At 40.8% G+C, this 14168-nt stretch overlaps 1 protein-coding gene across 1 annotated transcript; it reads right to left on the bottom strand.

Annotated features, from left to right (window-relative positions):
• Window positions 1–2041: 2041 nt before the first annotated feature.
• srd5a1 (steroid-5-alpha-reductase, alpha polypeptide 1 (3-oxo-5 alpha-steroid delta 4-dehydrogenase alpha 1)) lies at window positions 2042–13670 on the bottom strand. Its single transcript, XM_080295710.1, has 5 exons — window positions 12617–13670; window positions 12221–12387; window positions 9969–10070; window positions 2304–2454; window positions 2042–2175 (listed from the first exon to the last, which is right to left on the bottom strand). Exons 1-5 carry the CDS (start codon window positions 12925–12927, stop codon window positions 2109–2111), a joined length of 798 nt encoding a protein of 265 aa, XP_080151836.1. The 5' UTR covers window positions 12928–13670; the 3' UTR covers window positions 2042–2108.
• Between the last annotated feature and the right edge of the window lie 498 nt (window positions 13671–14168).

Below are 14168 nucleotides of genomic sequence, written 5' to 3'. Positions count from 1 at the left end.
CCACCCAAAAAAAGGGCACCTGAGTACCAACAAACCATGACATGATTTAAGAAAAGTCTTAACTTACACTGACAAGATTATGACTCACAGTAACAAAAATGAAACCGTAATGGAGCGAAAGAGACAAGTCCAATATTTCCTGTTCCTGTCTTTACTTCCAGTTTTTCTCCGTCCCTTCAAAAACACATCTCGCACAGCTTTATTCATTCAGCACGCGTTGTCCTCCTGCTTTCACCAGGCCAATATTTTTCTCTAATTTCTTCTCCACTTCTTCACCATCTCTCTGAGAAACTCCCAGCATGGGGCATGTTTTGGGGCAACTCTTATTTTCTAATTTCAGGCATGGGTGACTTATTGACGCCTGTGCTTGATCTTCATTCTCTGTCCCCGCAGTCCATGAGTGGGGGACAGGCCTGATGCAAGTCTCAGTCTTTTTTTTTTTAACTTTGTACATTTTTCCAACTTTGTAGTACATGCAAACAAAAAATACGAAAAAAAGAACACAAAAGAAACAAACTAAAAGGAATAAAGCGCACCTAATCTGTGGGGTGAAGAAAACAAAGAATAATTATACACATATGTATAGAGAAGTACTGTCTTATCAATCCCGTCCCAAAAACACCATCCACCCAGACTCTTACATCCATATGAAGGCTGCCAGACAGGGCCCGAAGTCTGGTCCTCTCCCCGACAGGTCCAGTTCCATTCACAATCATAACATATTTGAACCCGGAGCGGGTATTAGCAGGACCCCATTCTCTCAGGGCCTGGCCGTCCGCCTATGCCTCAAAGGACCAAGAACCAAAAGCTATTTGAATTAAGAAGAGGAAAAAAAAAAAAAAAAAAAAAAAAAAAAAAAAACAACCCTCAGAGGAGAGGTCCCTGCCTTATAGGGTTGAGTGAGTCTTATAGGCTATCCATTTTGTCCACAGTTTATCAGATTTCAGTCTCAAAGTGTAGGTCATCTCTATCTCTAGAGATCTATCTATATCTATCCTCAATTACATCAGTCCATTCTTCCAATTTTAAAGGGTCACTTTTCAGCCAGTTTTTTGTTATTATCTTTTTGCTTGACAACAACAAATTTTAAACAAGTAATGGTCCTCCTTTCTTACATTTTCCCATATTCCAAAATACAATACTCGTGCCTCACATGACATGCTTTCCCAGTAAGGTTTTCTATTTTTACACTTCCAAAACACATGAGAATGATTGGCGTCCCAGTCTCCACATAATCTCCAGCATTGTTGGGGTGTTTTCAGCTGCTTGCTTTTGATATAAGGTGTAATAAAGAACCTAATCACATTTTTCCAGCCATATTCTCTCCATCGTCTAGAGCTGGTGGAATTATGCTATGAGAGACAAACGGATCGCCAGTCATCCTCTGACATAATTCAGATTCCCACTTTATATAATGTTTCATTCCTATTCTAATTTTGCAGACCAGTCTTTTTTTGAGTCCAGATATGCAGATATTCACAAAGTTGCTTCTCTTTCAGGACTTTGAGATGACGAGGTCAGTAGATGACACCCAGAGCAAAATCCAGTAGAAAACACGTTCTACGTGATTCAGAACTCGTCTATTTGATGTGAATCGACATTAAAAAGATTTGCAACAGCTGAATCTTGAGGATAAAATGACCATTTTAAATGTCTGCTTTGCATTTCCAACTTTATGTTCCAACTGGGAGAATATGCAGAGCAGGAGGAGAGTCTTAAAGCTGTTTACTGCTGATGTAGACTGTCATAAATCCCGTATATTACCATGGAGGTACTCCATTCACAACCTTTATTTCCTCTGGAGGAGAGCTGAATGCCGCCTCTCCTGCAAACGCAACACCTCCAGCACATTCAGTCCATGCTTGTTGAGGTTCCTTGGTGCTTTGTGATGTTATTACCAACGTAACAAATGATAAAAACCTTTCTGAGATGGTGACTTTTAACAATTGCTTCGTCACACCAAGAGTGCGCTTGTTTTCAGTGGAAAAAAAATAAGCTGTGTTCAAGGTTTGTTGCTACATTAGAGAATTTCTAAATTAGGCAAATGATCACAGGAATGTTCTTCGCCGTTGCAGGAGAACACATTACCTTTCGAGGTGTCCAGCTTTCTAGAACAGAAAGGGAATCAACACCTTCCTGCTTTTAGGGTAGTCCTCAAACTTGGCAAGGTACCATCTGCAGAGCAAGAACAAAGGAACAAGAAATTTTCCTGTGTTAATTCTGAATTTTGTTTAAAATGTACAGTGTGCACACTCCAGGAAAATTGCTCCGAGTGTGAGAACGCTGCCTGTTTTTGTTCTTACTTGTGGTGGGCCACAGCTCTGCTAGCGAGGACCACTGCGGTGAAGATGGCGAAGGCTGCACTGTGAACAGAGTGACCAGCCAGAGTGAAGCCAGCCCACTCTGTTATCTCGCCCAAGAAGTTGGCCCCAGACACGTACTCGAACATGCCGCCTGTGGGTGGAAGACAGCGACATTAGAGCAGGTGGGTTTCTCCTTTGATGTGCTCACTGATGCAAAAATAACCCAAACATTTTCATGTTGAGGGAAATAAAATCCAGTGACTTTTTGCAGAATACAATTTGATACTAAGCTGAAGAAGTGGTGACATTTCCACTGCCTGTGAATCTTATTTGGAGGCAACATGCAGTTACAAAATGCAAAGGGCATTCACAGAGCTGGCTTCATACCACACATACATGGCTGAGCACTCAGTATGCGACTGCAGGCTATGTGCTCAGCAGTGCTGCTACCCTTTATGTGAAAATAGCAGATTCTTGGCTGAGGGGATTCCAGACGTGCCTGTAGGTTGATCTGGAGCAACAAAGCTCACAGCTTCCTCACACCTCGCCTTCTCTGCTCTATTTTCTTTAAGGTTCAGGGAAGGATTGTTTCAACAGGTTCAGTGCAAGTTCAGGCTCAAGGTGCTTTTGTTGTGACTACGCTCCCAGTCAGGGGAGCCGCTCACTTTGTGAACCCGTTATGATTACAGATTTATTTAACAGAGGTAGAAGCCAACTTATGGTTTGGATTTTTCAGAGAAAACAGTTTGATTCCATGTACCCACCGTACAGCCTGTTTTGCAAAAGGAATTTGGACGTGAACCAATGCCTTGTTTACCCAACCCCCTCCTTACATGTCACATCTTATACAGTGCTCAGCCAGTTAAATGCAGTACAAGGTCACACACACACTTAAAAAAACCAAAACCAAACCATAAATCCACTCATGTTTCAGTTGTTAGGTCTGTTTTAGCCAAGCTGGGGCGGGCTGCACAGCAAACTCTTCCTAAAATGGGTTTACTCATCAGAGAACGTTGATGTGTTGCATTCCCCTCCCAAAAACACCGAAACAAACAAAACATTTATCGACCATTTGTACGGAGAACCACCAACCATCATTTTGACACTCAGTGTTAAATGCTGCAGTCCTGACTGCCTAACAACATGAAGGCTGTATAGCATGACCCAGATCTAGCTAGATAGCTCAATATATAAGGCACTGTCGTTAGATAAAAGATTAGTAATTATCACAGGGTTTGAATGGATCTGGGATGGAATTCTGATCCAGGGTGTTGGATAACAGATGTGTGGAGAATTAGACGAGTTGCTGCCTGTGTAGAGCAGCAAGTGAACCATAGCTGAACTAAACAGAGTCGAGTCTGTAGAACAGGGGTCGGCAACCCTAGGCAGGGTTAACTGATGGCACCATAGCTGGACGGGCATACCAGACATTTGCTCGGTGGGCCGATGATTTATTTTTTTTGGAACAGTATAAACAATGAAAGGTGGTGGATTGGCTAGATACTGGTCGGTGTGTAAAAATAACTCAGTTGTTTGGTGGTGGCTATGGCGGAGCTTCCGCAGATTCAGTAAAATTAACAAGTGGTGGAGGCCAGCAGGTGGATGAGGGAGAGGGGAGACAGGAGGAGGAGAGACCCGAGGCGGCCGCCAGTCCGAGTGTCAGGTGAACTGAACTTCAGGTAAGTAGTTACGACCTGCAGTCCATCTGGGTCAGATATAAACCAAGTTTAGGTGGAGTTTATTTTCGTTATGCTGACTTTTTACAGTCAGTTACAATAACTCGTACTGCGTGCTAACTAGCATGACGGAGTTTCTATACAGCTGGGTGGTGCTATGATGTTACTGATAGTGAACTTTATTTTATCCATAAGGTCAGCTAGTAGAGTTGCCACCCGCCCCGTACAAACGGAATCATCCCGTATTCAGAGACATTATTACGTGTTTCGTGTTGAGCTGAGATGTCTAGGATGGAAAAAGACACAAAGCTGGATTTATTCTGTCTTTGCTGCACAGCTGCCTCTTCTTCTCTCATTCTCCCCCCTCTCTCTCCTGTTTCTACTTCAATCATGAAACTGATCAATGATCAGCTGATCGTCTCTCTTGTTTGTTTATCGCCCACTTTGCGCCAGAAAGAGGAAACCAGCGGATGTCGCGCTAAACAACAGCAGCACGTTTAAGCTTGATCAGCTGTTGTTAGAATTTATTTAATATTAACTTCTAGTATCAGCTGATGTTTGCTGGAGCCACAGCTGTAAAGCTGCTGGTCATGATGTCTGTTTGGATATCTGGTGAGAGGGAAACATGAAGATGAAACCAGGAGATGTCCTTACTGAATCATCAGAGCTGAACAGGTGATGGAGAAACAGGTTTACCTTTTAGGTGACATGGATGAGTTGAAGGGAAGTTATGAACTGTTTCTGAGAGACAAATAACACCAGGATCCTTTTCTAAGTAGCTGACAGCTGGTAACTGTGCAGGGGCGGGTCTAGCAAAGTTTTGCCAGGAGGGCAGGTAGGACATTAACAGGGAAAGGGGGGCACAAAGAAATACTTTCTTATTCTCATTTAAAATGTCTGGCTGTTATTAAATTATCTGAAGCTTACAATGAAAGTTTTTATCTGATGTAAAATGTATAGAAATCATACATATACCAACAAGACTGTACATCACTGTCACAACAGCGTTTGTTTTCATTCAAAGGCTTTATGGCTTTAATACCTGGGGGGCCGGTCTCTAGTCAAAATGCCCGGGTCAATTTTTTGTCCCAGTCCAGCCCTGGGCACGACACGCAGTGAGTTAATCTGAGAAGGTGCATCAAAAAAAATAAATGGTCGCGCCACCAGTGCACATCGCAAATCAGCTCGCATAGACACATTAGTTGTGCCTCTTCTTAATGACGGTATCTTAGCTAAAAACCCAACTACCAGATTCAACTTGTAATTGGCTAAAAATAACTTAGCCTACTGGTGAGAGGGACGCTGTTGGCTTTCCACATTCCGACACTTCAAAGGTTTCTGGAGCTGTCTGCTCAGCACAGCATCACGGAAATACATGGATACATCCATAGACTTGAGACACAATGCGTTTTTGGGACTTTCAGGTGTTTGGACCAATGTTTTATTTTCTGATCAAACCAGAAATCTTTAATGAGCAGCTCGATTTGTCTCACATTAACTGAGTTAATGCCAGTTAATGCAACATCGAAGCAGCTGGAATCCACAGCTGTGTGTGTTCATGGAGCTGCATTTTCACCTGCTGGACGTCACTATCTGACAAGTTTAACTGTCCTCAGAACATTGCAGAGGCCTTATTGACAGTATTTGGCTCTACATATCTGTGTGAGCAGATTTTCTCTCACATGAAGAGAGTCCTCAGGTCTGAATGCTGGACCCTCGGAGACCCGAGTCTCTGAGTGGGAGACCAGAGATCACATTAACATGTGTGACTCTGTATTAACAAACATGCCATATTGGCCCAGTTTATTTTTCTTATCATTGTTGTGAGGAGACCATAAATAGCATTTGTATTTTCTGTTGTTCAGTTCATTTGCTGTTATGGATAAAAAGTCTTTTTTTGTTTCAAAATAGCTGAAAACTATTCGCTGACAGCTGCCAACATCTACGAACAAATATAATCCTATAAAGTGGCTCTATATAGTGTGTAACTGTTCATATAGCGCGTTATTCAATTTATTGCTAATGCAATCATATGGATGGCACACTGACCTCTGAGGAAATTTTAAATGGCACTTGCCATCAGAAAGGTTGCCTACCCCTGCTGTAGAAAGTAAAGAGTGAAGTCCAGATCAGAGTAGGGCTGCTCAATTAATCGAATTTTAATCACGATTACGATCTGGGCTTTCAACGATCATTAAAAATGACTGAGCCGATTATTAGCCCCTCCCTCATTTATCCGCGACACCTTAAAGGCCGGTCCGTGAAAATATTGTCGGGCATAAACCGGTCCGTGGCGCAAAAAAGGTTGGAGACCGCTGATTAAGAGGACCCGAGGGAAGCTCGGAAAGCTAAGCAGAAGTTATTTGGAGAGGAGAGTGACTGCCGTTGGTTGAAAAGAGAGGTAAAAAAAAAAAAAAAATCTTCAGTGGTGTTGCACACTATTTTATATTATTTTTCAAAGTCATTATTCAATACATTGTCATTGTTAACCCTTTAAAGCCAGTCAGAGCAGCACGCTCCGTTTTGTGTAACTATTTTTAAATCCCTGTAGAACCTGAACCGTGTAAGCTAGCGCAATAATTTGTTTTGCATATGAAACCGGAGGAGTTGTACTTACATCTTATGCCATCAGCTTGTCCTCGGTCACGGTTTCCTTCCACATAAAGCTTTACAAAAATTGCATAAAAAGCGCTTGCAGGAAGAAAAACATAATATTCCAGAAACACGCTTTGCCGATCCGATCAGCTGTTCGTAACACTTCCCACATTGAAACAGACGTCAGCGCGAACTATCACATGTCCGCCATTTCCTGGCTGAAACCGGAACTGACGTCATTTTCGCGGAAATGTAGTTTTTTACTTGTAGGCCTTAAAAGCCTATACTGGTCATGTTTGACTTTTCTGAATAGTTGCTGGGATGCTTAGAACTCGAGTTGCACTGCTGGAAATAGTTTATTTTGATGCACCTGCTGTTTTCTTTGCAAATTTGCATCATAGGATTGTTTTTTCGTTTTTCCTGCAATAAAAATTGGTGTATCTCCAAAATAAAACTATGAAGACACTCAAAATAAATTTCCTGTTGTTGTAAACTATTTTTTGCAACTTTTTTGTATTTAAAGTTTTGAGGGATAAACCTCTTAAATTTCTCCAAGTAGAAATATATGTAAACAAAACAAAAACGATTTTCAATTTTTTTGTAGTTTATTGCACTTTTTTGCAATTAATGTAGTTACTATGGACTTAATGCATACATATTATTAAAATATGGTAAATGGTAAATGGCCTGTATTTATATAGCGCTTTTCTAGTCCCTAAGGACCCCAAAGCGCTTTACATATCCAGTCATCCACCCATTCACACACACATTCACACACTGGTGATGGCAAGCTACATTGTAGCCACAGCCACCCTGGGGCGCACTGACAGAGGCGAGGCTGCCGGACACTGGCGCCACCGGGCCCTCTGACCACCACCAGTAGGCAACGGGTGAAGTGTCTTGCCCAAGGACACAACGACCGAGACTGTCCAAGCCGGGGCTCGAACCGGCAACCTTCCGATTACAAGGCGAACTCCCAACTCTTAAGCCACGATCGCCCGTTTATGGGCTATAACAGTTGTATAGCAACTTGAAATGCTCCCACAAATGGCACTACAACATGTAAAAAAATAATATAAGCTCTGGCGGACTTGGTTCTATAGTAGGTCTTAAAGGGTTAAATAAATATCGTCAAATAATCGAGATCTCAATTTCAGTAAAAATAATCGTGATTATCATTTTTGCCATAATTGAGCAGCCCTAGATCAGAGTAGCTGAATCGGGCCTGAGGAGCTGAGGGAGGTGACGGGCTGCAGAGTGAATGGCAAAAAGCTGCAGAATGACAAGTGAACAGTTTTCTCCTTTGCAGCCTCTTTATCGTGGTTAGTGAAGAGCCGTGCAGAATATTTTGGCTGTTGGCAACTTGGTCTGTCACAGATCAAGAGGCAACTCTGACTGAGAAACCAAAGGTCATCATATGTTCTTACATTACGGACTTTTCAGTCACATGGTTGACCCAGCCTGAGGCATGCTCTGCATTTAAGCCTCCCTTCTAACCAACTGGGGCAGTGGTTTACAAAATGAACATGTTATATTCAATGAGACTTGAAAGTAATAAGTGAAAACACCAACAGCTTGTTTCAGAAATCCCATGTGAAATGTGATTTTTTGTTTTGCTTTTGTAGTGTTGTCAACTGACCCTTCTGTGCTTAAAACACTCCAATGTTAAAAATGTAAACAAATACTATAAATACATCAATCTGAAAGCACATTAGTCTCAAATAACATGAACACTTCATAAAGATGAATTATGTACACAGCCTGAATACTGAATAAGTGAGGGTTTCACATTTACACACATCTTCCACTGTACGCCTGGCTAACTGTCTAACAATTACTGTCAACTCTATGTGGTTTAAAAGATTTCCATGTTTGTGTCAGTGAAAGCAAACACACTAAAAGTCCTACAAGTTGGACCGTATTAGAGGATGTGCAGCAAGAGCTGTTTATACAGTAATGTAAGGGCTCACGGAGGCCCAGGCAAAGACAGCTAGTGACAACCTGTGATTCTGCTTAGCGTGATCTGTATAATCATGAGACCACACTGGAAAATTAGCATCTAGCACACAGAGACCGCAGCGTCGAGGGCCATTATGTGATTGCAGGTTTTGTGACTTCCTTCTCACTCATCACGTGTGCTGCAACAAAAACATTCAGAGTCTAAACCTAAGAATAAGTAGCGCCACAATGTAAAAACGGCACCGTTTACAAGGAAGGACTGTATCCTAAAATTGAAGAATTCTCAGAATTTCATGAAAGTATTTTATGCTTATTTCAAGCTGTATACTTTTATTTTTGGAATTTGCTAGAATAGCTTTATTGGAAACCATGCTTATTTATTTTATACTAATCTTAGCATGGCCCCTCAGTTACTCCTCTGCCTGAAACTATGTTTCACAAATACGTAATCGATTTGATCAGTTTCCCCCTCTACATTCTGTATGCATATGCCAGTTTTTACATGCATACACAACGTATAAAAGGTAAACTTGGTGTGACAGTGTTCTGAGTTAAGCTCTTAAATAAATAAATAAATAAATAAATAAATAAATAAATAAATAAAGTTTACCAGCACAATCGATGTACAGTTCGCCCAGGACTGAGAGAAATTACATTGCCCCATTCTTTATAGCTTACTTTACAGAGTACAATGAAAACCTAATGAAATGATTTCATTATATATTGTTTTCTTTCGTCGTTTAATGATCAAATTACTAACAAAAATGTTGCATTGCTTACTTTAGGCTGAGTATGCAAAAACTTAAGACTACACTTACAGAAATGATTTATCCTTAATTACTGGACACCTGCTGTTGAATTTATTTCTGAACAGAAAATTAAATAGTCTAAATCAAAGGTGTCAAACATTAGGCCTGGGGCCCAGAATCAGCCCGGCACAGACTCCAATTAGGCCCAATGGACAGTTTTGGACAATATGAAGGAGTGCACACATTTTGAACTGCATTTTCATTTTTTTTCTCCCCCTCAACACAGACGCTACACTTTTTTGGTTGTTTTTTAACAACAAGTCCACAATTTTTAAAAGGCTATTTTATTGCGAATTAACAAAACTTTCTGCTGTACAATTACAGGACAGTCTGGGTGACAAACTTTATGTAATTTTAAACATTTATGTCTTACAGCTTAAACTGAGCTTGAGTAGTGCTGACAGATTATTTCTTCAACACAGCAGCATTTCTAGAACAGATAGAAGAACTGAGACAACCTTGAAACGACACCACTTTTTCCTATGAAGTTATCTCAGGGACAAAATGTGTACCTAAACTCCTTTACGCTGACAGAAAGAGTTTCACTGGTTTGACCCACTGGAGATTAAAATGAGTTTAAAATCCCAAGTCTAAATAAAATGTCAGAGTCTGACTGAAGCTCTTACCTTTGGGAACCTTGTAACCAGTCTCTCCGGGCTTTCTCAGGTTCCTAAGGATGTGGTCAGATTGTACATTTATAAACCAGCCGACGAACCACAGTACCGAGCCTGGAGACAAAAGCAAAAGCTGTTTCAGCAAGTGACTGTACTGACAAAAAGCCAGAGAGCAAACCTTTGCTTTTCTTTTTCTTTTAGCATTTCCACATTTTGATGAATACTCCTGGTTTCCTTCCGAAAGCAACCTTAAAATATCATATTTTAAGTTTTCCTGCTAATCCAACTTAGGGTCACATACAGACTCGATATTTTCCCAGTTGTAACAGGACAAAAGGGAAGGTTTTAAAAGAAAAACTGCGTTGAGAAACTGTTGTTATAAATAAAATACATACATACATGATGCTTTAGACAATGTGCACAAATTGGCGAACGTATTAAACTGTGTAATCACTGTCATCTGTGAGGTACAGCTCTCCAAATATCCACCCACATCTATCATTTCCTGACTTTTCAAAAATAGCTCACACTCCGGCTGTGGTTCTCAGACAGAAAGAGGGCAAAGTGCCCACAACAGGTCACTTTGTTGTGGGCAAAGTGCACCTTTGTAACCTTGTATCTCTGAGTCTCGTTGATGAGTTGATGACTGAACCTGGGGTTATTTGGCATGCAGCCACCCCACTGACAAATCTGATAATTCTACCTTTCAAAAACCTTTATGTGTGTACAAACACCAACAACTATACATAACATCTTTCTCACTCACTTAGAAAAACTCAAATACATGTGGACGAATCACCTGATACCCACAGATCACATAGAATGCCCACATGGGCATTCAACATGTAAAACAAGAACATCTGGGCTTCCAGTGTATACCGAAACAGAACAGCTCGTAACCATTCTACTAGATAACACAGATATTTTTTTTTGGCTCAGTAATGCCTCCAGTCTTCCCAGATGAGCTGGAGGAAGGGGTGAGTCAGGTCTTAGCTCGTCTGCTTAGGCTGCTGCCTCCATGACCCGGATAAGCAGCAGAAAATGGGTGGATAGATACATGGCTGGACTTATCCCAGATATACTGCCACATGTGTATATGTTGCTTTATATGGGTTTTTGAAAACTGTCCAGCAGATGCTCTGCTGGACAGTTTTCAGCACAGCACAGTGCATGTAGAGGACTATGCAATCAGCAGAGCCTCACCTTCCCCTACTTAAAACTGATACTATGTAATCCAACTGATGCAGTCTACAGCGTGGTTATTTTTTAATTGCACAAGAGGATGAGAGTGCAATTGTAAAGTGGAAACTACATCCAGGACGCTTGGCTAGCCAAGAACCACAGTGAAAGCTGAGTGAATGCCGACGCCAGCCCATCAACCAGACCTTGAACTTCAACCGGTAACAAATTGATGAGCAGTCAGGCTGCAGTCGCTGTTTCTACAGTAAAATCACAGTGGAGATCGCTTTGAAGTCGCTGTGTTGGTTTTTATCTTTGTTTTGTGCAATACCAAGGACAAAAACCCCTGTCATTAGGACAGGGGTTTTTGTCGGTGAAACTATAGCTTACAGGTTTATATTGTTAAATGGTAATTATGAAACAATGTGTTACGGGTCATTTTACAGAGTAACATGAAAGTAATGTAACAAGTAGGATAACAAATCATCTTGAGTGCGCATGCGTCAACCATGCATGCAGCCTGTTATAGTTGCTCCTGTCTTTTCTCTTTAGTTTAACTTTTTTTCTTATTTATTTCTATGTCCTTTACTTTTAACTTAAATACAGAATTTTCCTTGGGGATTAATAAAGTATTCTGATTCTGCTTCAGACAAATTACTGAATCCTGGGAGTAATTAATCAACGTACTGCATTACTTTTAATAAATGTTTTATTTGTAATATGTGTGATAATTATTTTTTTAGAGTAACGACCCCAACACTGATCACAACAAAGAGGGGGAAATACCTCCAACATGGACAAACATTTGACCAGACAACATGCAATTAATTTGCATGACTTTAATGTCTTTGATATGCTGCTTAGCGATGGGGGTGATTCTCAAGGAAGATCCAGTGAGAATCGGTAAGAGAATGAATAAGGGATGGAATTGATAAGTGATATGGATATTAGCTCAATTCTTATCAATTCCCATCCCTATGTACACTTATAAAATACTAATTACACTCAGTACAACATTTTAACTTCTGCACACAACAAAATAATTCACATTCCTGTTGCAAACAGTCAGGGAACAGGACACCTACCAATGAGGAAGCATGGATGTGTAACCCAGTATGCTGGGTACTCAGCATAATGGCTCAGGTACCTGATCTGCATGAAGCCATTATAGCAGCAGAACACAAAGGCCAGAGCGAATGAAGCGAACGGTGTCGGTTTCCCTCCTCTGATTAAAAATGGATAAATGCAGGCTCTGCAGAAGAAGAAGAAAAAACACAACAAGAACACATTATTTTGAGTAATGGCATGTTTATACTGAAATGTATTCATCTGTGCACATTTTGACATCTCCTGTATCTGAGTTGCATAATCAATCAGGCGTTTCTTTGCCCAGTTGAAGGGGTACTTAAGCACTGCTCCTTGCGCAAGCCTGCTTATAACACTGTATAAATAAATAAACGTGACTGCCCACGGTTGCTTACCTCTGGACATAGTGAAGGAAATACATGGCAATGAGGAGCTGATTAGGTAGTAAAGACGTCTTGGAAGAAGATGTCCAGAGTAGCAGACACATAGGGAGCAGTAAGGCTGGCAGCTCCTGGACGAACCAGGCGAACCTGGCGTTAACTGGAAATCCATACTTGCTTGTAGCATACCGCCCGTAAGGAACATTTTCAAACAGCAAAGTAATAAAAGTGCAGGCTGCCATTAAAAACATGAAGTAAGCCATGCGGTCCAACATGTACAGCTCCTCTTCCTCTGAGGAGAAGAGCAGGGAGAGGAGAGCATCCATTTCGACCTGAGGGCTAATATTTAAAACTAAAACGTTCGCAATTAGCTAACTATACATACCGGTTATTCCCTAGCTTGCAGACAAGAGCCTGGACAGCGCATACGCTCGCGACCGATTCGGACCAATTAAGAGTTCTTGAACGATTACGCAACCGATCCTTTCAGCCAATGAAAGCGCTCGGTCTTTGCATCAGCATGTTAGATTGGATCCGATAGGTTTCTGAGTTCATAAAGTCGTCAGACTAAACTCTCGCGAGATCATAACCCAGCCGGAGAGCCGGCTGTTCGTGTATGAAAATGCTTATAAAAAGTCCAATCGGGGAAAAGTCATTTAACCTTCTCCTCATCCCCTACTTGCCAAATTTATACATTAACATTTATATCGACTGCTTTGTGCAAAACTCAGCTTGGTTAAACATCTCTCGGTTTAACATACGCAAATTGTTGCTGCAGTTTATTGTTGTAATCACAGCAATTCCCAGATGAGGTTGCCTATTTAACCCATCTCTTGGGTAATAACTTTCTGCTGGGTTAATGTGACGTTGTGTTATTTACTTCAAGCCAGGGTTATGCTACAGTTTTATATTTTCCTTCTTTCCAGGCTGCCACTACTGTTCAGTTTTAATGACAAATGGTTAGTCGATCTTTCTTAATGACTCGTTCTCAAAATTGAACTATAATGTGGAGTAATGTGGAAAATAGCAACTTGTACGGTCACTTTAATACTGTTATATAAAACATTGTTTTTACTTTTCATTGCTGTTAACATATAAACACACACAAAAAGAGACAAAGAATGTTTCATATAGAATACAAGCATTTTCAGTTCATCAATATTTTTCACAAAGAGTGGCTGTGTTTTCAGTCATGTTTACACACTTACTACATTTTAAAATTAACATGAAGTGTTAAACTTGGGGACATGGCCATCATCTTCACCAACCAGCAGGCGAAGATTATGGAAAGTGTGAGAGAAGAAAGGCCAAAGGACCAAACGATATCATAACAATAATAGTAACAGATTTGTGTCTGTTATGTGTCTGCATATCTAAGATGATAAGATGTCAGCGATAAAAGTATATTATGCAGCCCCCTATAGGCCAAAAAGAATTCCTAACATATGTTTGGCAAACTGCTTGTATAGTGCTTCATGCTGTCGGCCATGAAGTTATAATGAAACAATGCTTTCATAAGATGTAGGTGGCTTATTGCAAAAAATGGGTCATTGCTAGGTGGTTGCTA

Source organism: Astatotilapia calliptera, chromosome 22 (genome assembly GCF_964374335.1).
Source record: "Astatotilapia calliptera chromosome 22, fAstCal68.1, whole genome shotgun sequence".
Classification (NCBI taxonomy): domain Eukaryota; kingdom Metazoa; phylum Chordata; class Actinopteri; order Cichliformes; family Cichlidae; genus Astatotilapia; species Astatotilapia calliptera.
Note: the sequence above shows the minus strand (reverse complement) of the source record. Positions and strands in the feature narration are given on the sequence as shown.

Coding starts and splice junctions, on each gene's coding strand:
- srd5a1 (XM_080295710.1), bottom strand. CDS start 12,927: ATGGATGCTCTCCTCTCCCTGCTCTTCTCCTCAGAGGAAGAGGAGCTG. Junction 12,388..12,616: donor TTCCTTCACTATGTCCAGAG/GTAAGCAACCGT, acceptor CTTCTTCTGCAG/AGCCTGCATTTATCCATTTT. Junction 10,071..12,220: donor ACATCCATGCTTCCTCATTG/GTAGGTGTCCTG, acceptor TTTTGTCTCCAG/GCTCGGTACTGTGGTTCGTC.